This window comes from Podarcis melisellensis, assembly GCF_964234715.1.
Source record: "Podarcis melisellensis genome assembly, chromosome: 2".
Lineage (NCBI taxonomy): Eukaryota > Metazoa > Chordata > Lepidosauria > Squamata > Lacertidae > Podarcis > Podarcis melisellensis.
Genome location: NC_138529.1, coordinates 60,974,090 through 60,999,509, shown reverse-complemented (window position 1 = coordinate 60,999,509; position 25,420 = coordinate 60,974,090). Strand labels below are relative to the sequence as shown.

At 42.1% G+C, this 25,420-nt stretch overlaps 1 protein-coding gene across 1 annotated transcript in view; it reads left to right on the top strand.

The window, feature by feature from the left end:
- The first annotated feature begins 1,555 nt into the window (after positions 1-1,555).
- The window catches only part of CSF1R (colony stimulating factor 1 receptor), a 35,991-nt gene continuing 12,126 nt past the window's right edge, over positions 1,556-25,420 (top strand). Inside the window, exons 1-14 of the mRNA XM_081900163.1 lie at positions 1,556-1,798; positions 12,916-13,167; positions 14,715-14,987; positions 15,769-15,902; positions 17,156-17,321; positions 18,550-18,739; positions 19,079-19,194; positions 20,699-20,816; positions 21,172-21,362; positions 22,040-22,146; positions 22,684-22,810; positions 23,318-23,422; positions 24,005-24,115; positions 25,250-25,415. Of these exons, the coding sequence (XP_081756289.1) occupies positions 1,726-1,798; positions 12,916-13,167; positions 14,715-14,987; positions 15,769-15,902; positions 17,156-17,321; positions 18,550-18,739; positions 19,079-19,194; positions 20,699-20,816; positions 21,172-21,362; positions 22,040-22,146; positions 22,684-22,810; positions 23,318-23,422; positions 24,005-24,115; positions 25,250-25,415 (2,129 nt within the window). The 5' untranslated portion in view covers positions 1,556-1,725. The remainder of the gene's footprint in view (positions 1,799-12,915; positions 13,168-14,714; positions 14,988-15,768; positions 15,903-17,155; positions 17,322-18,549; positions 18,740-19,078; positions 19,195-20,698; positions 20,817-21,171; positions 21,363-22,039; positions 22,147-22,683; positions 22,811-23,317; positions 23,423-24,004; positions 24,116-25,249; positions 25,416-25,420) is intronic.

Here is a 25,420-nt window from a genome sequence, read left to right as displayed (position 1 = left end):
GCATATGCATAGACAGATCAGGTCCCATATTTATCGTTGTAAACAAAACCCTTAAGGTTACTGTAAGGGAAAGATGCTTCCTCCCACTTACTTCCCATTTTGCTAATGCTGACCAATCTGAAAATTCACCAAGGAAGGTAAAGGGGGTCCTTGGCCTGTGCTTCCATCCCCATGTCAGCTTTTTCTTTAACCGCAAGCTGTGCAGAGCTTCACCTAACTAGTTCATTAGTGAACCCAGAGCAAACAATATATAATAAGAACATAAGGCAACTCCTGCAGGATGGGACCCAAAGGCCTCTCCGACATACTGCACCTCCTGTTCCTTTAATGACCATGTGCTCTGCCATTCCTATAGTGTTTGTGAAAAGAAATAACTACAGTGGTACCTCAGGTTAAGTACTTAATTCGTTCTGGAGGTCCGTACTTAACCTGAAGCACCACTTTAGCTAATGGGGCCTCCTGCTGCTGCCACACCACCGCCGCACGATTTCTGTTCTCATCTTGAAGCAAAGTTCTTAACCTGAGGTACTATTTCTGGGTTAGTGGAGTCTGTAACCTGAAGTGTATGTAAACTGAAGCGTATGTAACCTGAGGTACCACTGTATGTCCTGGTGGTTCTCTCCATTTCACCAGATTTCCATTTTGCCACTATTCCTATGTTCCCCTTTAACACCAAACACCCCAGCTCCCTCATCTCGTATTGGAGGCTTCTATCATTACCATATAAAAACGGTTACTTCTGCAGATGTTTACCATTAGCATTTCCCTCTACAGATCCTTGGCCGGCTATTAAGCCCTACTATGCACTCATTGCCTAGTTTTGCCCTGTTCCACATCTGAATGATTTGGATTTCTATCCTCATCCTCCTTGCTCACACCAGCTTTCCCCCAGGGGTCGGTTTAAAAGCTCCCTCTGCAACATTTTTATATTTGTTCTGCGATGAGAGGCCAGAGAAGTTTACTAGTTTGCAAGCAGGAATGGGAGAGAACTTTGGTTCAGTTCACATGTTAATACAAACCTACCTGATTTACACTTCTCTAAACAATATTCAAATGGAAACACAGCAATCGTTCAGATTTTGTGATGCAGTTTTCCAACTTTAAAAAATGCGTAATAGGGGAAAGTGTGCATAAAAATGAATACATTGGTGTAAACAGCATACAGAAATGCATCATCTTAGGAGGAAATGTGTGCAAAGTTTATTAAGAGTGAGGTGCACTAAAATGGATTTTTTTTATTTAAAAAAATGTAAATTGATGTGGAAATTTGGTGACCTGGAGTTAATGCTAGAAATTGAGAAAGCAAGTGAAACCGAAAGAGATCTATCCATCCATTGCTATTCATAAGAGATCCTTTCTGATTGTTGTCCATGACAACATAGGCAAAGCTCACCTATATGAAGGGTTAACCCTTTAAATGGGGCATCACAATGCAGCTGCACCTCCCCTCCCCATCTACAACTGGTGAGTTTTCGTGACACACACGCCTTTGCTCATTTGCTTCTTTTTTTTTAACTAAAAAAACTAGGAATTTCCTAACTTGTGGTCATTTCAGAAAAAGGAGAAGTTCCCACTCCAAAGAGAGAAACAGACACAGAGAACGCACAACTGAAAAAAGCTTAGCAGCATTTTCTGCCTCATCTATCTCTCTTTCTCCTAAAGAAGATCCACTGGACCAAAGCCCTGGCACGATTCTAATACCACAGCACACCTGTCCTGTGCAGGATGGGCACGTTTATTCCAGGGCCAGTGGGCCCAGCCATCCTGATGCTCTTGGTAGCAGCTGATGTCTGGCATGGTAGGTTTGCTTTTTGCTTATTGCATGGACACCAGGGTAGCTTTGGGCGGCTCACGAATGGTCTCGAAAACCAATCATGTTGCATAGTATAAGGGAGCTTCTTATATCAGTACGCATTAGAAACAGCTCTGAACTATTACTATTACAATAACAGTAATGTTATCTGTTGAAACTGCATGATTCTGTCAAAGTTTGTTCTTTTTCCACCATTACTTGGGATTTGGTCGCCAGTTCATATTTGTGTCATATTTCAGAAGTTGTTTTTAAGATTGGCTTCACTTTTCCATAGTTAGGTTATATCAGCCTTTTGTCCACAAATTGAATACTCGGCTATGAAGTTTATTCCCCACCGCCCCGTACAATAGTTCTAAAAAGTGGCTCTAGAATTTCTCACAGTCTGAATGGTAGGCATACTGTGGAGATAACATAAACTGACTCGGTGTGCGTTCTTGGAGAGGATGAAGTCCATCAATGTTGCATTATTTCTCATTTTATTTAATATATTCATGTACTGCTTCATACTTCAGACAGTATCTAAGCAGTTTAAGATGGTCTCTAAGATCAGAGACTAGGTTTACGCTCAAGAAAGAGAACTGAATTTAATACTTCCCATCTGCTAGTGACCAGAGGTTTTCTTTGTCAAACATCTAATCATGTTTGTTCTTATTTGTTGTTTTTTAAATAGCTAACCACTGGACTAGGGCCAGGGTCAATTCATTATATCTTTATATGTTTTTAAATTAATAAATTAGAGAAGATCTTGGAAGGTACCCAGTGGTTAAGACATGGGATGTCTACTCAGTCCCAAGTTTTCCCAAACCCTACAATTCAAAGTGCTGCAGCTCTTTGCAGCTCAGGAGCTCAGTACTTCAAGGACAGCCTCAGGGAGAGATTCAGGTAGGTAGCCATGTTGGTCTGACGCAGTCGAAAAAAATAAAAAAAAATAAAAAATTGTCCAGTAGCACCTTAGAGACCAACTAAGTTTGTTCTGAAGAAGTATGCATGCACACAAAAGCTTATACACAGAATGTACTTAGTTGGTCTCTAAGGTGCTACTGGACAATTTTTTAATTTATTTAACCTCAGGGAGAGTGAACCAACCTGGACCCTGCATTCATCGTCTGAGGTCCTTCACCATGTATCTTCTCTGAGGGAGGTGTATAGGGTGACAACATGAGAACAGGCCTTCTGGGATTCTCTCCCCAGGGAAGCATTCCTGGCACCATCATGGTCAGTTTTTAAGCATTTATCCAGTCCTGAGGTTCCTAAATTGGGGTGGGGTGGGGGTGGAGGAATCTAGTTACTGTAGGTCTGTGGCCTCATTCTTGTGCTCATCCTTTTAAGAGGGGCGTGCATAGGATTTGCGCTCTCTCTCTCTCTCTCTCTCTCTCTCTATATATATATATATATGGATAAGCACTTCAAGTCCTCTGTTATTGCTGCTTTTATATTTGGCTTTAATTTTGTTTCGTTTTGTTGGTTTAATGTTTTTATCATGTAATTCACTTGCAGACACTTCAGTGTAAAAAGCAACTAATACATTTAATAATAGTGAATAACCACATCAGCCTTTTTTCTGCTTAACTGACTTATTTCCCTTCAACTTTCTATGAATATCACTCTTCCATCTTGTTCCTATTCCCATCCCTTCCACATTCACACTTAGAAAATAATAATAACAACCCCATAGTTTCTAAATTTTTGCTTCCACCAAAGGAAAGAAAGCTTCCGGTCACAGAATTCTGCATATTTATTGTTCGTGAATAAAGAGTGCCCATCAATAATGCACACAATTGTAGATGGCCTCAAAAGGCAGGCACAATCAAAGGTTTGCTGCAAAAGAGAGTAGCATTCATATGCCACCTTTAGGGTGCAACCCTATCCAAGTTGGCTGCTAATACTGTAGCAGCAGCAGCAAAAAAGCCAAGAACATTGTGGGCAGCAATATAACCAAATCATTACTGTATAAGCTGGAAAACTTCTTGGTTAAGGTAGAAAGCTTCAACACATGTCAAAATGTGATTGTTCTGGTTTAGCGTCCAAATGTAACTGCAAACGGCAGGGTGAAAGAGTTATGTGCCTGGTTGAAATGGCTTCACTGGAAGAGAGAGAGGGGGTGGAAATGGGCCGGCAGGACAGTAACTGAAGGCCACTTATGCAATGTGGTAATGTGGTAAAGTGATAGCCAGAAGTTACTGAAAGTATAAAGGAAGTAGGGCAGGAACGGGGTCAGTGACGTTTTCTGAAAGTTCATGAGAAAATCCATTCTCATCAGCTTAAGAAATGGCAGCAAATATATTTATCCGTATTTTGAATAAACTGCAGAAGCTGACTATACATTCTCATTGGTGTCCTACTACTACTACTACTACGTATAATAATAACTTTAAATCCACGATCGAATGACAACAGTATAGCTGAATATCACAAGTTGCGTGCATATACACTAATAATAGTTAATACAGTTGGTCTACAAAGTATAACCTTAAGCTTGTAAGAAGAGTTAGCTACATAAATACCCCAAAGTCAGCTTCTGCCCCCATCCCAATTCTGAGTAGGAAAGGAATGTAATATCCTCTGTATGCTTTTGATGTGTCCTGCTTCTAAGCAGAATAGATCTGTGGGACTATGAAGACATTCACTTCCTCCCCAACCCCACCCTTTCTGCCCCAGCTGGCCAGTTTTGAGGATAGCAAGGTGGCTCCCATTCAGGATCCTTCACACCTGGTGTTTCCGAGCCCCGCTTTAATAACCTTTGGCATCAGAGACAGGAAAGGGTAGCAATAGATCTCTGTGTGCTCTCCTTTTTTCAGGGAGCATGGGCAAAGATGTTTCCATCTTCTCTAATGCTGTCCCCTCCTTGGGAACATATGTGCACTCAGCCCAAGAAGACGGATGTGTGTAAACTCTCCCTGCCTCACCCATGCCTCTGAATTCTGAGAGCCAGTGCTTTTTTTCAGGGGGTACTCAAGCATTCACAGTATTGGCACCTTTTGTTATTGTTAAAAAGTGTGGCACTTAGTGTAACAACTTCATGGTGAGTACCAGCACCCATTTTTCTAGGGAAAAAGCACTGCTGAGAGCTAATATATAGTCAACTCGTAGCTGGAACAAGGATGTTTTATTTCCCTCTGGAACCAAAGGCCAATTCATATATAAACCATCCGACGGATGGAGGGATATCTGAAGAGTCTGGACCAGATGACAATAAATCATATTGCTCCTCCACTTAACAATGACTGAGTCACCAGTATCTCACATAGTCACTCTCTATTCCATACCACCTAAAGTCAATCATAAATTTAAAAATTACTCTGTTTCTGGCTATGGCCATGAGAACAGGTGTTCCACAGTTAAGGAGCAGAGGCAATTCCCAGTTAGGGAGGGGGAGAGACTGTTGGGTCTCTTGCAAACCACCCAACATTTTGATGTTCTTGCAATCCCCTGATGTAGCATCACTCCACAGTGGAAATGTAAAACTGGCAGGTGTGCTGGTGCCAGCTGTGCGAGAGCCTCCAACTCAATTCCCAATGCCGGCGGGTCACTTCCTGGGTGCTGAGCATTGGGCAGATGTCTGCACATGATGGCAGGCATGCTACCATCCCTGGTTGAGGGCAAGGCACCAAAAATCCCGCTCTGTGCAGTCCTGATTTGCTGCATAGATAGTAAACTTAATGATTGCATTCTCAATCAGTCATCAAGGTTTTAATGTAACATGAAGTGGAGGAAATTATTATGATTTACATATGCTTAGGATTGCACCGTGCACACAAAATTGAGAGAAGTTTGCGGCATAGGACGGAAGGGCAGGGAGAAGTGAGATAGCATTGTCCTGGGAACATTCCTGCCATCACAGAGCCTTCAAAAGTAGTACAGGTCTATGCACCTGATTTCTCAAGAGTCAACAGCTAGAAAGGTTTCGGTACTGTTAAAAGGAAATGCAAAATGGAGCCATTCTTCTGCATGAGAAACGTGCGGTGCCTAGTAGATTTTGTTATTCATTAGGCTTTTGCCCCACCTTTCTGCCAACATTGACCTAAGACCAGTGCTTTCTTTCTGGGGGGACACAGGGGTGCGCATACCCCTAAACATTTTGTGAATCTTTGTACTTTTGTCCATTTACTGTATGTATTTTTCCTGATTTGAACTATAAAATGGTGATTTTCTTGAGTCGAAATGAGAGTACCCCTACCCTAAACATTTTTTTAAGAAAAAAAGCACTGCCTAAGACAGTTGCACAAAAAATGAAAGCAGGTGTGTGTGTGTGTGTGTGTGTGTGTGAGAGAGAGAGAGAGAGAGAGAGAGAAATACAAAAAAGAAATACAGATAAAAGCACTATGAAATTCCCAGAATAAACAGAGTTTCTGATTAGTAAAACAGAAGAATTAAAAAACCTCTTCACCTAAACTCCTGATTTTTTTTTATAAAAAAAGAAATTTATTAAAAAGTTATAATACAGCTCTGTCTGCTGCCATAATACATAATACAGGAGAATTCGTTCTGGAAGTCTGTTCTTAACCTGAAACTCTTCTTAACCTGAAGCACCACTTTAGCTAATGGGGCCTCCTGCTGCCGCCGCAACGCCGGAGCACGATTTTTGTTCTCATCCTGAAGCAAAGTTCTTAAACCGAGGTACTATTTCTGGGTTAGTGGAGTCTGTAACCTGAAGCGTATGTAACCTGAAGTGTATGTAACCTGAGGTACCACTGTATCACAGAATGATCACTCCAATCTTCAATCCCACATCACTTTCATGTTGGCTCGCCGAAAACCTTCCATAGAAACCAGCTGCCAATTTGGTTTACTAGACATTTTGACTTCTAAAAAGTCTTTGTTTCTTAAAACTATTCACTCTGGGGGCTGAGTTCCAGAGTCTTTTTGGCGGGAGGCATTAAGGAATCTTCCCCATCCCTGGTCACTCTAATCGGGGTGACATTTTGTCAAGTGCTTCCATTTCAGAGGAACGTTCATTTCCTGGCAGTCCTGGCACTAAAGCAAGTTGCTGGAAAAAGACTGTCCTTCCCACACATGTTGCATGCACAAGCGCTGTATGAAATGTGGTTGCAAAAGTGTCACAGCTGGTGCTCGTGAACAGCAGCACAAGTCTTCCCCACCAATGCCTCTGCAATTTTATGCACTTTTTCAAAGTCCTGTTTTGTTTTTATTATTTTTTATTTTGCTCTCAAGGCTTAGGCTCACTGTGCCACCACTGTGGAAAAGCACTAATCGAGCCCTTAAGATAACCCTTTCCCAAACGTAGCAACCAATCGCTAGCAACTCTCTCTGTATAGAACTATCCCACTGCTTCATGAAAGTTCACCTCCTATCAAAAAGATGGATTCTGAAGTGAACTTTGATCAGGAAAGTAGTGCAGTTAGATTATTTTAGATTCTGGACTTATAGTCTTGCCTTTTTAGATGGTGATTGCGTATTACTTCATTTACTTCAGAATTAGATAAGGCAGCCATGTTTTCATTCTCGTTTTTTTGCACCAAAGTCCTGACTTGATAATACCAGCAGACCAGAATTTCTGGTTCTTTATCCCAAATTTGTAAGTTCTTTACTTAAGCTGCACACACACCAGACATTTACAGCACACTGCCACCCAAAGAATTGTGGGAGCTGTAGTTTACCCCTCACAAAGCTACAATTCCCAGCAGCCCTAGCAAGTTACCGTTCCTAGGATTCTTAGGAGGAAGAATGTGCTTTAATTGTGGCTGACATGTATGGTGTGCAAGCACAATTTAATTTGCACAATTTAAGCAGTTTTCAAACTTTGTTCTGGAGAACTCTGGGTTTCCTTAGAAATGTATCAGGGTTTCAGTGGCAGCAAACTTCCTGAAAAGAAATGTTATATGTTTTCCTCTGAAATGTGCAACCATTGGGACAGTGGTTGTTTTTTACTTGCTTAAGGTCCAGGACTAAGTGCCTCCTTTCGGAAATTTCCCCTGTACGTCAATTCCGCCACTGAAATCCTGGTAATGTCTGGAAAAATCTGGACATGTAGCAGTCCTAGAAACTTGGGGTGTCATTTCTAGGGCACGTTCTCAGCTCAGACAAGGCTGCAAAGAAGCTGCAGACAAAGCTTTTAAGGAAAATTGATGTGGAAGGAGTATAACAACAACAATAATGAGACATAGAATGATTGAAAAGCCCTGTTCTAGACTTGTGTGCCAAGTTGTACAATTAAAACATTACATACTTGGAATAACTAGAAGAGGAAGATGCTGTTAAAATACTGGATTATTTTTTATTTGACAAATTGTGTTGGTGATTTCAACTTGTTCATTGTGATATTCACACAAGAATGCAACTGAGTCAAAATTGACTCATGTAATTAGTTGTGTGCTTTGAGCTGCTTCTTCATCACCATCACCATTAAGAGTAGATCTATGCTGTTTTTGATACCGTCTATTATACTTCAATTTCTATTTCTATTCAGTTATTATTTCTTTGCTACTTCTAACAGTCATAAAATAGGATGGTGATTTCACATCTGTTTTACTATTACATTGAGCTTTGTGAAAGGTACCAGGTTTAAGATCTCTTGTTGTCCCATTAAGGACATCCTTTTTTAAAAAAAAGTCTTGAAATTACTTTGACCTTTTTAGTTATTCATTCATTTAGTAAATTGAATAAAAAAACCACTTTTTAGGAGAAGATTCCTCACAAAGCAATGTAGAAAATACAAGATTGAAGCTGCAGTCCCAACCCCCTCTACATAGGGCTAGGTGTGTGTGTGTTCGATTGGACAGAGGTGCCCTAGCCTCTGCCAACCACTGCCCACATATCGATGGCAGTGCCACTCCACCAGAACAGAGCTCCTTGCTTCACCCATCCAACCAGCAGGCGGAAGTACTATTGGTGGGATTTCCCCCTTACACACACACACACACACACACACACACACACCAGCAGAAGCTCATAGAAACCCCCCCAGATGGGCGCATTAGGCCCTATTTGGGCTCAATCACTATACCAGCTTCAGGCTGGAGCTTGGATGGCAGTGTAAGCAACAACTGAAACAATGCAAAAATACAACACTAGAATTTTAAAAGATTCTAAAGTACATTTTAAAATCTTTAAAATGTCCATGCAAGACAACAAATATTGCAGCATAAAGCTGAACAGATCAAATAGAAACATGCCTTTTGCATTCTTAGGGATTATAGTGATTAGGGTATGATCTGGATTTTAATTTCTAAATTAATATATTTTGTATGATTTTTATTAGGAATCCACCAAATGTTTTCCCATTTTAATTTGAGGGCAAAAATATATCTACCTCTCGCCAAATCTGCTTACTGTTCTTTATTTCCCTTTAGTCATGTTGCCATTTTGTTCGGAGCGTCTTTCTCTTCCTGAGAGTGATCTCAGCAAACCAGAGATCCCACTGTGAACACAATGACCATAGAACCTTAGAATCATAGAGTTGGAAGGGACCCCCAAGGGTCATCTAGTCCAACCCCCTGCAATGGAGGAATCTCAGCTAAAGCATCCATGGCACATGGCCACCCAACCTCTGCTTAAAAACCTCCATGGAAGGAGAGTTCCCAGCTTCATGAGGGTGTCACAGAGCTGCATAGCCAGTCAAATTTTGCTGTGTGGTGGCATTTCTTGGGGCTTAACACATTTCAAGTAAATAAACTCTTCTTTCAGCAACTAAACTAGTTTCCCTAGAGCAGGGATGGGGAATTGGTGGCCCTCCAGATCAGGCCCAGCCAGCATGACCAATGATCAGAGATGATGGGAGATGTAGTCCAGGAACATCTAAAGGAATAAACTATTATAAACTAATTGGAAAGGAAAGGTAATAACATACTTTAATGGTAGCACTGTAGTGTTTAATCAATTAATTAAACAGATTTATTTTAAAATCTTTTTGTAAACCAAAAATGTGTCCCAATTACAGTAATTGAGCAGCAGCTTTTCTGAAAACTTTTTTATTTTAGCATTTTTCATTTTATGTAACAAGTAAGAAAAAGTATAATTAACAGGACCTAAGTACGTATTATTGAGCAGTCACTTCCTCATTATTAATTAAGCTTCTCACTTTAGTTTTTTTGTTAAGCTTTATAATTACTAAATTTATTTAATCATTTGACAATTATTAACATTAATCAACAAAACTGCTCCAGAAAAAATACTTCAGATCATAATATTCTGCAAGAATATAAGACTTGTCATAAAGTTGCAGTGTTTCTTCTAAAAAAAATGAAAACCTATTTGAATTTGCTTTTGCGAAAGGTCATTATTTTCATGACAGCATTGTAAAATAGGGCAACCAGTTTTCTCATAATTTATTTCAATATTCACTTGCAGTTCTCACTCTTAGATGTTATTTGTGCTATTATAGCCAAATCCCAAACTGTATTAAGCCATTATTTAAATAAGGGAGTAATTTTGAGCCATTAACATTATTGCAGCTGTTAAGAGCTGTTAAGGTCTTTCTTTATGATAGGTGGCATATTGTTCAGGAAAAGCAATAATGGATCTAAGGGAACTTCATGTCTCAGTATATTTGTTATTATTCTAATAACCATCTTCTATTCTTTTTGTGCATAATCACATGTCCACCAAATAAGGTAATATGTTCCATTCTGCTTATTGCACCTCCCACATATTTTTGAATAAGATTTATTGCTCTAATAGAGTTTGGATTTGATATCCCGCCTTTCACTCCCCTTAAGGAGTCTCAAAGTGGCTAACATTCTCCTTTCCCTTCCTCCCCCACAACAAACACTCTGTGAGGTGAGTGGGGCTGAGAGACTTCAGATAAGTGTGACTGGCCCAAGGTCACCCAGCAGCTGCATGTGGAGGAGCGGAGACGCGAACCCGGTTCCCCAGATTACGAGTCTACCGCTCATAACCACTATACCACACATAATTACAGTTATGTTGGTTTATCTATATGAGAGTGTATGCAATTTTAACCAAGAATTTAATCAATTACTTGACTAACAGCACAACCCTATACTGTACATGTCTAATCAGAAGCAAGTCCCATTTAGATCAGTGGGACTTACTGCAATTCAGCTGCAACTTAAAGCTCCTAGGCACTAATGACAAAATTTTATTTGGCAGAAGCTAAACGCAGAACTATGATGCCATGATGAAATCATTTGAATCAAAGCTAACACACTTCCATGACCCAAGTGTTTTCTTATTTTACTTTTTTAACCTAACATTGAAAGAAAGCCAGAATTCATTTTCAGTGGATTGCCACGAATGTGAGAAGAACATTTGACATAGTAATCCTGGGCTTGTTTTCAATCTGGAGTAAAGCGCAAAAAGCAGAAGTGGAAGAACAAGAATACCAAGGGGTTAAACGGCAGCGATGAGGAGTGGGAAGAAGAGAGAGGAGCCACAGAGCCCAGAGCAGAGAAAACCATCTTCAATGTGTTTCCTCTGTTATTGAAGGGCACTTCAGAGTCTGTCTCCCCGCAACTATTATTCACAATGCCTTCCTCAGCACATTTGAGGTGCTGATTCACTTCTCACTTCCTCATCCTTGTATTATAAATATGAACAGTGGTCAAAAGAACTTGCTGACGCTGCAAAAAAAGCAATTGGCTTCAGCTACAGTAAAAGCCTGAAGATGCTTCTTTCTTTCTTTCTTTCTTTCTTTCTTTCTTTCTTTCTTTCTTTCTTTCTTTCTTTCTTTCTTTCTTTCTTTCTTTCTTTCTCATCCCATTTTATTCAGCCTGAGGAAGAAGCCAATTTAGATCCTTAATAATAAAGCTGGCATCTGGGGCTCGGATAGGTAAAGGTAAAGGGACCCCTGACCATTAGGTCCAGTCATGACCGACTCTGGGGTTGCAGCGCTCATCTCGCTTTATTGGCCGAGGGAGCCAGCGTACAGCTTCCGGGTCATGTGGCCAGCATGATTAAGCCGCTTCTGGCGAGCCAGAGCAGCGCACAGAAATGCCATTACCTTCCCGCCGGGAAGTTCGTGCTTTCGAACTGCTAGGTTGGCAAGAGCTGGGACCGAGCAACAGGAGCTCACCTCATTGCGGGGATTCGAACCGCCGACTTCTGCTCGGCAAGCCCTAGGCTCTGTGGTTTAGTCCACAGTGCCACCCGCGTCCCACGGGGCTCGGATAGCCAGATGGAAAAGAAGACAGGCCTCCTGCCCCTTTCACTCTCCCTTCGGCACAACTAAGGTGCAGGAGCTCTGCCCACCGCAATGTACAGTGGAACCTTGAGTTGCGGACGTAATCTGTTCCGGAGGCACGTCCACAACTCAAAGCATTTGCATCCAGAAGCGCCGAGTCTGCGCAAGCATGCAGAACGATTTAGCGCTTCTGCACTAGTGGCGAAACCTGGAAGTAACTGTTCCGGTACTTCCGGGTTGCCGCAGGACGCAGCTTGAAAAGACATTACCTGAAGTGGACGCAACATGAGGTATGACTAGATCCAAATGTCAGATCCATTGTAAAATCAGCACACAGAAGCCCCTGCAGACAAAACCCCTGACTTTCAGTCATTTGGAATTAAAACTTGTGGTTCTCAAGGCAACTGCGGCAACACAATAAACAGCGTTGATTAATCTATAATAAATAAATAAATAATATTTTTTTATTTATACCCCGCCCTTCCCGGTTCAGAAAACTGGGCTCAGGGTGGCTAACAACAAATTTAAAACAATTGATGCAACAAAAAACAGCATAAAATACGGTATAAAACGTGAATAACAATAAATTCAAACTCTAGGAGTGCTTAATATCTTTCTGTTTCTATCTTGCCACAATCCACGCAATGAAACTTCTGACTACGCAGCCCATGCCAGATGATGAGTGCATATGCCTGGCCCATTCAGGAAGAGCTGCTAGGAGAACACAGAGGATTGTGTTTGCGTACCATATGGATGTTTTTCAGAGTACCAGAGCCTTATCTGGGCTGCAGTCTGGCAAGGCAAAGAAGTCACAGGGCTCACTGTCGGCTTCATTTATTTTACTCATTTCAGAACAAATGGGTGCAAGTTGTTTGGTTGTAAGTCACTTAGGGTTGCCTTGGGCAAGATAAAGCGACTAACAAATTTAATAAATAAATAATAAAAAGATTTGCCAATGGTACCTGAAGATACATAGGCTGCTCACTGTCTTTCTTCTTTCTAGGCTCAGCCTCTCCTACCATCAGCCCTAATCTCCCCACTGTGATTGTGGACAAGGGAGACCCGGTAAGCTTGCATTGCTCCGGGAATTCTAGTGTGGAGTGGGTCGGCATAAGGAATGAGTCTAACATCGTGGTGTACACCAATGGCACTCTCTACATACCCAAGGCCAGTTACAAGGAAAAGAAAAACTACCAGTGTGCTTATGTTAACCGTACCAGTGAGGAAACAACATCTGTATCTCTCTGTGTGAAAGGTAACCAGACTTTTCTATTCTACTTCATTCATTTCACTCTCTGTTCCCACTCTATGCTTCCAAAATATCAAACAAGGGCTATGCACTTAGGGAAACCCTTTGGGGGCACTGACTCCATGCAGCTAACAACGGTTTGAAAAGGAAGTGTGGGGCAGTTTCTCCTAGAAACCTCCCTCTGTCCCCAACCCTCTGCAGCCAGCTTGCTGTACAGGCATAGTCCCTCCTCATGATTTGAAACTGTATACAGCAGGCTCCCCTCTATAGATGTTTCCCTCAATGCATGGATGTCTGCTGGTTACCATAACGAATGGATGGTAGAGGAGCATAGAAGGCCTGGACTCGTGAGTGGGAGCCAACTCTCTCCATCTGTATGTTTGTTAATATTGTGGATTGACTGCATGTGTTGGAAAGGGACAGTATGTCTGGTGGGGGACACAATGTGCTCCTTCTGGGTAGCTGATCCATCTTTGGGCCCCCTGCACTCAGCTCACACCTGTGGCTCCTAGACACCTGTGCCAGTGGCCACACCTCAGGAATGGCTTCATCTGGCTGGCTAAACCAGATGAGGGTAGCTGATGGGTCTTGGTGAGTTAGGGGCTTCCCCTGCACATGACGACAGACCAATAAGTGAGTCCAACGGTCAAGAAGGCAGTTTCTGCATATTCTGTAGAGGGAAGTGAGGGCCAGATGGGGCTCGTCAACCTGGAAAAAATGAAAACTCTGATCCTAAACCTCCCCTACCTTGTGACTACACTCACTTTGGAGTGAGAAAGGCTTTGGGAGCAAACCCCAAGGAAAAATCTGTACCTGCTGCTTTGTGGGACATCATCAGGATAAGAAAAGGAGTAAACCCTACACAAATCCGGAGTGGAGTCCTTAAGGTGCCTAGTTATGAATATTCCCTTTTGTGGCGATTAGGTTCAGGTGCACTTGGAAGAAGCTAGTTATCTAGACCAGAGCTGTCCAAGCTGTGTGTCCTGACACATTAGTGTGTCGGCTGCAGTGTGTTGCATGAATGCTCCCCACACTCCTCCCAGGGCTGGAAAGGGAGCAGGCAGCCTGCCGGTTTGCTAGTAAGACTGAATTACTGTCATTTTGTGACACAGTATGCCTCCTTCTGGCAACTCCTGCCGCCAAGCTGGTGCCAGATGTATTGCTTCCCTTTCCTTTGGACCACATCCATAAGGCCCAGAGGAAGGATCTTATCATCTGGGCAGCTTAGGACCTCCAGACACACTGCCCAGGCTTGCGCCCTAAAGAGAGAGGTTGTACAATGAATGTGTGTGAAATGACGCTGTTCTTACTTCAAATTTTCAACCCATTGGCTCAGCTATAAATATACATGAACATGGTTGTGTGGGTATATAGCAGAGGATACCTAAACTCAGTTAGGGCCATTTCCCCAGATAATTTGGCGTGAGGGAGCCTAGGTAGTTGCCATTGCTTCCAGTTGCTTCTAATGTATTCCAAGTTGCCACACGCACATCTGCTAAATGCTGGCCTCAGCTTCACAATTGATTTCTGACCCTTCTCTCCCCCCCCCCCAGATCACAGCTCAGCCTGGTGTGTTATTAAAAAATTCATTAGGGTGACAGAAGGTGAGGATGTGGTGCTGCCGTGCTTGATCCCTAACCCAGAATTGGCAAGCAATGTTACCCTGTGGACGGACTCGCACAACATCTCCTCTGGATTCTCTTTCAACGCTCAAGAGGGAATACGTATGCACAGTGTAAACATGAGTGATAAAAACTTCTATAAGTGCCGTGCCCTGGTGCAAGGACGGTGGGTGGATTCAGCAAAAATAGGCCTTATTGTTGAAGGTAGGTTTGCAGTTGCTCTTTCTACAGTGGTGCCACAACAGCAGCAGTGGTGGGGACCAGGGTGGGGTGAGGTATTTCTAAGTTGCTGGTGTAGTTATTCTGATAGCACAGTGCTGGAAGAGTGCTAAAGGTCACCTCTTGTTTCCTCTCACAACAGCTTTGAGCATTGGGTGAACTAGGGAGACTTCAAGGGCACAGTGCAGCTTTCATGTCTGAGCAAGGATTTTAACGTCAATCCCTTCTTGCATCCAGACTCCACATCCTTTTCTTGCTGCATTGCACTGGACCCGTGCTAAAGATGGGAGAAAAAAATTGGTTCAGTTCACATTTTAATACGAAATTAGCTAATTTGAATTGTCTGGAACAATGTATGAACCAAAACTTAGCTATCCATCAAAATTGGCACTTTTGCAAACACTGACTAGTGTGTCTGAGCAAGCAGCTTTGTGCAACACACAATAAATGCAACAAATTATAAATAGCAATGGTGGCAAACCAACTCCTAGCCAGCAGTGGCAGAACTTCATAGAACAGCATAGCTGCTGCCACATCCTCACCCACTCTGTTTATGCCAGCTGAAGTCAAAGGGCACTGCATTTTTGCTTTGCCTGCTCTTAGGCAACAGGGCTGACTTTGAATTCATGGTTTAAAAAAGTGGGCCACTCAGTCAAAAAATGATGGCACAAGCTGAAGAAATCTTGACAGATCTGAAAATGCTGCTTGTTACTTCACTTAGTCTGTAGCTAATCGGCATACTTCTTTTCTTTTTTGCTTGATTTAGCAAGCACCTTATCTGTCACAATTAAAACAAAAGATCATGTGAGACTACGAGGAGAACCTTTCAATATCACCTGCAGAATAAGTTCCCGCTCCTATTCCTATGAGGCAAAGTGGACCTATCCTTCCACTGCAAATGTAAGTCATTTTTAAAAGGTATTTAGTCAGAACTGTCTGTTATGGCTGAAGCAGCAAAGAAAAGACCTGGGATAACAGAAAGATTTGGTGGCACGGGCTAATTGATGCACAACTTTAAACTGGATGTCATATGTAGCCCTGCTGATCTGGTCTTTGCTGAGCATGAACCTTAGAGTTTTATGGACCTGAACTCACAGTTGAGTCTGTGGAGTGGTGAGGGCTTTCTTGAAGGATGGAGTAGGGTCAGCCATGCTAAATGAGGTAGTGGTACACCTTCTACTCAAAAAGCTCTCCCTATGGTCATTATTGCTTAGTTATGAATATTCCCTTTTGTGGAGATTAGGTTCAGGTGCACTTGGAAGAAGCTAGTTATTTAGACCAGAGCTTTCCAAGCTGTGTGTCCTGACACATTAGTGTGTCGGCTGCAGTGTGTTGCATGAACGCTCCCCACACTCCTCCCAGGGCTGGAAAGGGAGCGGGCAGCCCGCCAGTTTGCTAGTAAGACTGAACTACTGTGTCACAAAATGATGCATGTCTATAAAGTGTGTCACCAACATGAAAAGTTTGGCAAGCTCTGATCTAGATCATTTGCAGGTTGGATTCAGACTTAGTCTTTGCACCAAAGTCACTTTTGGCTGCCCTGATTGATCAAGTGCATTGGGAGAAGGGTGTGTGTGTGTGTGTGTGTGTGTGCACATGCGCACACATGTGTGCAATCCTGCTCCACCTCCTTGCTCTCTCAGTAGATGTTGATACCATCAAAACATGCTATCCTCCTGCTAGACCAGCTCTCGGGGTTGGAAGTTGGGGCACAGTATTGCTGTGGTTGTGTTCCTACCTACAAGGCTGAGACAGCAGGAATAGGAAATTTCTGCTCAGCCCCTTGGCAGTTGTGCTGTGGGGTCCTGCAGGGATCCATTCCCCCACCCCCTGTAATATTTAACAACTGTATGAAACTTTTGGTGTCAGCCATTTGGGGAAGTTGAATTTGCTTGTGCACTTATTTAGGTGAATACTTCCCATAGTTTCCTATGCCATTGCCATTCTCTAGGAGCAGGCATAAGCACAAATAAATACCCTACTGTGTATATTTACTTTATGATTTAGGTCTAATCCTCTGGGTGATGATGGAGCAACACTGGGTCTAGGATGGGCACTAATGAAATGGGATGAATTAAAGTGAGGATGGTGACAACTAAAACAACGACTTGTCTGCAAAATGTGCCATCATTTCTAACTTTCCTGGCTTACAGGTCAACTTGTTTCCAAGGGAAGATTACAATGTGACCTCTAGAAAATACTTCACGGACCATACCCTGTCCATTCCAGCAGTACGGTTAGAAGACACTGGGGAATATACTTGCTTGGGAACCAATTCCGCAGGAACTAGTAATTCTTCAGCCACCCTCCAGGTGATAGGTGAGCAAGTTTTGATGTTTTTGTAAGCAGATTTTTAAAAAATTAGACTGCAAAACAGCTGATTTTTCCAAGTCTCATATTTCCATTCATTGTTAATCACAGCTTCCCCTTCTATGGTACTTCAGCTGCAACCTAATTCTCTGTATTTTCACTCCATGGATTCTATATTTTCTGCTCCTACCAATTTGTTCCCAGCAGCACTCAAGACATCCATGATGGATCACACTTATTCACTCATTTGCCACAAACTTTTAAATGACTGATATGCCCCACAATAAATCAAATGCCGCAAAGCTTGTTCATATCTAATGGGCCCAGTTCTCAACATCATTCACAACCCAGCAGCCCAACAATACAGCTCACCCAGTATTAATACAAAAACAAACCTCAGTCAAGGGAGGTGTGTGTTGACCCTTCCTACAGGTTTTATCTGGGCAAAGGTTTCTGATTCCTGCATTGCAGGTGGTTGGACTAGATGACCCTCTGTTTTCCTTCCAACTCTACAATTCTATGACTTTGTCATCATTGCACACTTATTCTGGTGATAATGCGCACATTTAAATGAGTGCCTAAGCTGGGCTTTGTTTCAGGAAGCGTTGAAGAAAGGAGCATTTGGGTTAACATGAGAACAATGGATTCAATACACAACCCAACGTATGTCCCCAAGTTCACTGCTCCCCATCAGATTTCTAGGTGAAACACCACCACAATTTCCTACAGACAATAACTCTGTCCTTTTGATGTCCTTTTGACTTCAATATTGCAGGCTTAATTCACCCATCTCGAGCTCTCATCCAGGCAGAAGGCAAAAGGATGAATCATCTTCTTGCCTTTCTGGTCCATCATTTATGCCTTCCTGGACCATCTTCACTTCCACTGAGACCCATACCTGAATATCACAGGTTATATGTGGCCTGGGGAAAAGCATGGCTTAGGGAGAGTCCCAGACAAGGAAGCCTGTAAGACCACATTTAGCCCATGGGCCTATGCTTCTCCATCCCTGCATTAAGCAATTTGCTTATGGCATTGGAAGGCTGCTGCTTTGCTATGTGAAGGTCCAATTACTGTGATTATTCAAGTTGCCAAATTCCATGTGGGTACCACAAGGGAAAAACCACACTGATCCTAGTTGTGCCCCAACCTTTTCTCCTAGGAGAAAGCTTTAAAAAAACAAATCAAAAAAAGAATTCCTCTGTGCAACATCTTCATTCATTCATTTTCTTTTCAGAGAGTGGCTATGTGCATTTGTCCACCATACAGAACAGAAGCCAAGCGACAAATTTGCACAGCAGCCTGAACCTGCACGTGCTCATTGAGGCTTATCCTAGACCTCACACACAGAGATGGACATACATGCACCCATCAAGGAGCTCCGAGAATTTCACACTCAATATGGAAATGACTTCTGGCAACAACAGGTAAGAAAGAATGTGCCTCCTCTTTCCTAAATGACTTTCCAAACTATAAATTACTGTAATTGCATGAGGGATGCACAGAACTCCTCCATTGGCCAGGCTTGCTGGGGCTGATGAGAGTTGTAGCTCTATCATCTCGAGGACCAAAAGTTTCCCACACTTGATCTAAGGTATGATATGAGCAATGCCCTCTTTCTTGCTCCTACATAGACTATTTATGAAATCTAACAACACCTGTCCATAGATAATGCAAAATTATCTCTGGTCTCTATTTGAGAGGCTTCCATTCTGATTGCTTCTGAAAGGACCCTACCCTGTGCATTTGTTCTTTTTTTGTGAAAGGTACAACAATACGCTCAAACTGAACAGGATGGAGGAAAAGAATGGTGGAATATATACATTTTTTGCAGATAATGGTGAAGCCAATGCATCCATCACCTTCAACATCTCAGTGAAAAGTAAGTGTTCCATCCACTACTGTTCTTCCAATGTTATGTGTATGTTGAGAAGGAACAGCAGAGCATTCAGTCTCAACCAACAAGCTAAAGTGAAGGATGCAGGTGACCTTTCTGCTCTTCCTGTAAGCAAATGTGATGTAGCTATAACAATAAAATACACCGAAAGGAATTGTGATTGCAGTGATACAACCACATACACTCAAAGCAGCCCCCAAGAATAGATCAAGTGATCCAGAGTGAAGTATAATTGCCAGAAGTAGCCTTTCCTAGTGGGAATTGGAATAATCCACACCAAAAGAAAAATATTGACTGTGCTTTTGCTTGGATAAAGTGGTGACCAGCTATAGAATAGATTGGCTCCAAAGGCCACATCTGAGACTCTGGTATAGAATCATGGAATTGCAGAGTTGGAAGGGACCCTGCAATTGTCGAATTTCCTGCAATGCTGGAATCTCAGCTGAAGCATCCATGACAGATGATCACCCAATCTACTTAGAAACCTCTCGTGGAGAAGAGTCTACCACCTTCTGAGAGTTTGTTCCGCTGTCAAACAGCTCTTACTGTCAGAAAGTTCTTCCTGACGTTTAGTCAGAATCTCGTAACTTGAATCCATTGGTTCCTATCCTTCTGGAGCAGAAGAAAACAACCTTGCTCTCTCTTCCTTGTGATGGCCCTTTAGATATTTGAAGATGGCTATCATATCTCTTTTCAAGTCTCCTCTCAGTCTCCTCAGCATACCAACTTCCTCAACTGTTCCTCTTAAGGCTTGTTTTCCGGACCCTTTTATCATCTTGGCCGCCCTCATCTGCACATGTTCCTACTTGTTAATATCCTTCTGATTGTGGTGCCAGGTTTGGTGTGGCCAAAATAAAACATGGAGTGTATTCTAAGTATACTGCATAAGCAGGGCTTATTGTAAATGTTAGAAGGTTCTATTAGTTACCTTGCTCTGGACACTATATTTCTGCTAACACAGCCTAGAATAGCATTTTGTTGTTGCTGCTGCTGCTGCATCACACTGTTAACTCATGTTAAGCTTGTGGTCTACTGAGACCTCTAGATTCTTTTCCCATGTACTACTGGCAAGCCAGGTGTGTCCCACACCTTATATTTGTGCAGCTGGTTATTCTTGCCTAATTGTAAAACCTCACACATTACCCTTACATGTTACCCACTTTCCCATACACCCAAGTTTCACTACATATTATTTCATGATGCAATTTCTCATGTTGCCTATGTTAAGCATGGGGTGGAAAATGAAGACTGCATATGCATCATACATTTAAAGCGCCCCCCTCCAAGAATCCTGGGAATGGTAGTTTAGGTAAAAAGATAAAGGACCCCTGGACGGTTAAGTCTAGTTGAATTGAACTATGGGGTGTGGCGCTCATCTCCACTTTCAGGCCGAGGGAGCTGGCATTTGTCTGCAGGCAGCTTTTCCAGGTCATGCGTAGGTATACAAATGGCTGCTATACCTAACAGCTCTTTTACCTTTGCTATTCAGCTCCCCCTACAGCTAAACTGATGGACAACAGCTCTGGCAGCCTTTGGTGCGAAGCCAGTGGTTATCCTGCTCCACACATTGAGTGGTATAAATTGCCTCGCAATCTTCATCCAGACAGGTGAGATAAGTTATAGCATTCCCTACAGTTTCCAGAAGTAACACTACTGAGTTCACTAGGGAAGTTTTTAATCTTTGATCTTTTATTGTGTTTTTAAATATCCTGTTGGAAGCTGCCAGAGTGGCTGGGGAGGCTCTCCCAAATGGGTAGGGTATAAGTAATAAATTGTTATTATTATTATTTATTGGGTCTGTCCCAAGTAAACGCTGCACTGATCCTAAGGTCAAAGGCCTGGTAGTCCAGTGAATCTACCTGAACACAGCTCAATCCTTCATAGAGCAGAATTTAGAAGCTGATAAATAAAGAAACAAATATGAGCATATTAATATCTCCATCATCTTTGGCTGTCCGGCAGATGTGACCAAGGTGGAATGCTGCTTATGAAGGACACCAGCCCAGAGATAACGCATGAAGTTCCCTTCGGAAGAGTGACATCGAAGAGCACCCTCAAAATTGATGAGATGCTGGACAACATGACATACTGCTGCCTAGCAGTTAATAACATGGGGAATGGATCCAGTTTCGGTCCATTGGTTCGGTACATAGGTGAGACAAATCTGAGCATCTTGTTCGCTAAGAACTAGCTTTTTACCTTTCATCTCACTAAATCCTGGTTGTGGCTGCGTTTACGCCAATATAAAGGGGGCTCCTATGTGATTCTGTCCCTTGGGGTTGGCCTGGCACCAGCATTGTACATTGTTTGGCCCCAGGCCTTTCCCCTCTGACAGGCATTTCAAGTACCTCTGGAACAGATGGCTGAATTTGCTGCTTGATAATTCCACTGTTTTAATTTAATGTGCTTTGTCATTTTTTAATTGTATTCTTGCTATCTGTCCTGAGATCATCTATATTGAAGCATGGGAAAGAAATTACATAAAGAAACAAGCAAGCAAACAAATGTCAGAAATGTTGTGCAAGTGTGAGCACCTATACATCCATACATACTCATTCTGCCCGAGCTGGAGCAAGCCACAAGACTTTGGACGTGGCAGTGGTTCTGCTGCGCCTTTTCATTCTGCTGCTCCTAGTCAGGGGGTGGGATTGCTCTGTAAATAGGCTTTGCTATCACTGGATATCTGTGTCTTTGTTTTTTATAGGAAAGCAGGGAGGAAGCCAGGTATCTCTCTTGTTCTAATGTTGTGTTTGATCTGATAGCATGGTTCTCGTGAATGTTCAAGAATGACTGATGCACTACAAACTTTTATTTTCTTTCCCTCCTGCAGCATCTGAACCCCTGAGCGAATTCCCCAAACCAATTCTTATTGCATGTGCTGGGACGATGTTTTTCCTGCTTCTGTGTATCATCTTCCTATTCTACAAGTATAAACAGGTCAGATGGGTGTTCGTGGTCTGTGTGGAAAGAAAAGTAGCCAGAGAAGAGGTCCAGAGGTTGAAAGCAGCTCTACTGCTGTCACTTCTCATGTCTAAAATGGCGCTCTCTCACAATGCAGTACAGGAGAAGACCCTGTTGATGGAAAGATTTTTTTAAACCTTAGTGTCATAGTGGCATAAAAACATTCCAAGCTTAATTGTGAAGGGGCATATTGACGAAATTAAACCAAAATACAGCCTTCCAACCCAACCAAATTTGACAAAACCGTATCCTTAATCAAACTGGGACTGTATGCCATGTGTTTGATTTTAGTATGGAGGCCTCATTTTGTAAAATTCATGGGCCTCTTCAAACTTATAACAGTTGCAACATCTATGGAGGAGGCTGCTGGGAGTTTAGCAGGCCAATCCTACATATGTCTAGTTGATATTTAAGACCCACTAAATTCAGTGAGACTCATTTTCCAGATAATATGTTGAAGTGCTAAAATGCTATTGAGCAACGCTTTTCTGATGCATGGATTTTTCCTTGCAGAAACCAAAGTACCAAGTCCGTTGGAAGATCATTGAGGCCTGTGAGGGAAACAATTATACTTTTATTGATCCCACCCAGCTTCCTTACAATGAGAAGTGGGAATTTCCCAGAAACAACCTGCAATTTGGTGAGGAGCAATCCTTGTACACTTGCTCTGGTAGTAGTAAGTCATTCTGTTTATCTACATTTGTGGAAGGTCCGAATTATAAAACTGATACACAGCAGTTGCATAATACTATTCTGCTTATATGAAGGACTGCACAATTTCCCCCCTCATCATAATTCTTGGGATTTTGCAGAATGAGCAAAATGGCATCCCATAGCAGCTACTGACTCAATGGAAAAGGACTCAATGAAAAGATCAGAAAAATCAGAAGCAGAGAAATCAGGGCTACAAATAACAAAGAAATGACATTGAACTGTGCAAGGCACAGAAACCACCCCTGTTGTTGACTGCAAACCTTCTCATAGCCTGCTGTGGCTTATTGAACTTTAGGAGATATTACTTGTCTGCTCTCAAGGATATGTGCATATCCGCAGGGACACACATGCACACACAATGATCACTGAATCAGTATCAAAAATCCTCCTCCTGATTCTCTTATGCTTCTAAACACCATGTTTGCTTTCATAGGAAAGACCCTTGGAGCTGGAGCTTTTGGAAAGGTGGTTGAGGCCACTGCTTTTGGACTTGGGAAGGAAGATTCTGTCCTGAAGGTGGCTGTGAAAATGCTTAAATGTAAGTGCTGGTTAAAGCAGTCCTTGGCCAGTGCTCACTAGGTAATAATCATTCTAAGGGCCTGCAAATTGAAAACCAGCTCCAACATTGGAATAAATTGGGGGTGATGTAAGTAAGGAGCAAGAAGCAAGTCCTTCTCATGATACTATCTGTATACTTATATTTAAGAACTGGACATACTGATCCTAGGTGACTAGCTGGGATGGGAGGGTATCAATTCAATGTGCATTTATATGTGAACTTAACCTAATACATACTTTATGAAGCAATGTGAAACACAGCCACTTTTTGAAGTGTGCACTTATCTTAATTTTGCAATGCAGTTCTCCAGCCAAGTAATGTACACAAAAGTGATTATATTCTATGTATATGCATATAAATGCATATATTAATGAAAACAACATACAAAAATGCATTATATTATGGAAACCTGCCTTGCAAAAGAAAAGAAGAGTATACATTAGGCAAAGTTGCTTTTGAAAAATGTGTGTATAACAGGAGAAATTTGCACAAAAACGCTGTGCATTTTCACAAGAACCTGCATACGGGTTTGAATACAACTAGTTTCATTTCTGGTTTCAGCAACAGCACATACTGATGAGCAAGAAGCCCTCATGTCAGAACTGAAGATCATGAGCCATTTAGGTCACCATGACAACATCGTCAACCTGTTGGGAGCATGTACACATGGAGGTAAGAAGCGGTCCCTGGCGCCACTACAGTCCCCTCCATTCTCATTCCTTTGGTTTCATTCTTTTCAGCAACATTTCCTCATAATGGAAGAGTCATAGATTTTTCAAGTCAGTATCACAATCATGACAAGAATAAACATCTCTGCTTTGAGAATGCTGGCTATTCAGACCTTAAAGGTTACAATACACTGTCTGTAGGAAATTAGAAGTGGCCTGAATTTACAGGAACTATATTTAGTTGGGATGGAGTGGCGGGAGGTAGACCGCATTTCACAATAGGTATGCCATTCTCACTTTTTAATCTGCCATCATAGTGATGCTTCAGACTACTTTCTCTTCGTCCTATTTCACCTGTTTCTGGTTTCATACCTGTCATTCCAACACCTGAGAGTGGAACTACACAGTCAGTAAAATCATGATATGTAGTTTTTGCTATACCGTACCACTTTGGCTTGCAGGTAGAGGAACACATGCTTGAATTTTCCTGGTATAAAAGAATTTCAAAGAGATTTTTAAAGCAAAAAAACCACGCATGTCAGAGTTTTACATGAAGCTTCTCCAGGTGGCTTTCTATCTATAGGGAATCGTTTTACAGGAACAGAGCGTTCAATTCCCCCCTCCCCCCTCTGAAATGGTGCTGTCCAGCAAGAACCATGTCACGTGATTGTACTGATTACATAACTTGCCTTTGAGAGCAAAACTACACTTTACATTCCAGTTAGGAATTACTTTCCCCTGCTTGGTTTTCTGTTGTTTTATAAACCCAGGTCAGTTTTTTAAGCCCACAATCCAGTCACAATCTGACTGCAGGAAAAGCAAGAGATAGTGTTGCTTAGCCCTTTCTCTTGTGAGACCTTTCTGCTCATAATTCCTTCATCCAAGATGCTTGTCTACCTGCAGAAAAAAGGCAGCTTGAATAGGTAATTCTGAGTGGTAAAGAAATCTGGAGGGAATGGGGTGATGCACATCCTGCTTTGAGTTAAAAACAATGTGGAAGCCCTGTGTGGCACTCTGCTACAAAAACCAAAATCCTTTAAACTGAAATAGTTAGTGTTGATAAGTCAAACTAAGCTGCTACCTAGCAGAAACAGAGTACAATGATGCCACTTTCTGATCAGGTTTTTTTCTTTTTCAGGCCCTGTATTTGTCATCACTGAGTATTGTCCTTATGGGGACTTGCTGAATTTCCTGCGAAAGAAAGCAGAGTGTCTCATAATCCAGGATTTAACATTTGAGTCTTCTCTTGATAGCATGGCAGCAGACTATAAAAATATGTACCTTGGGAAGAAATACATCCGGAGGTAAG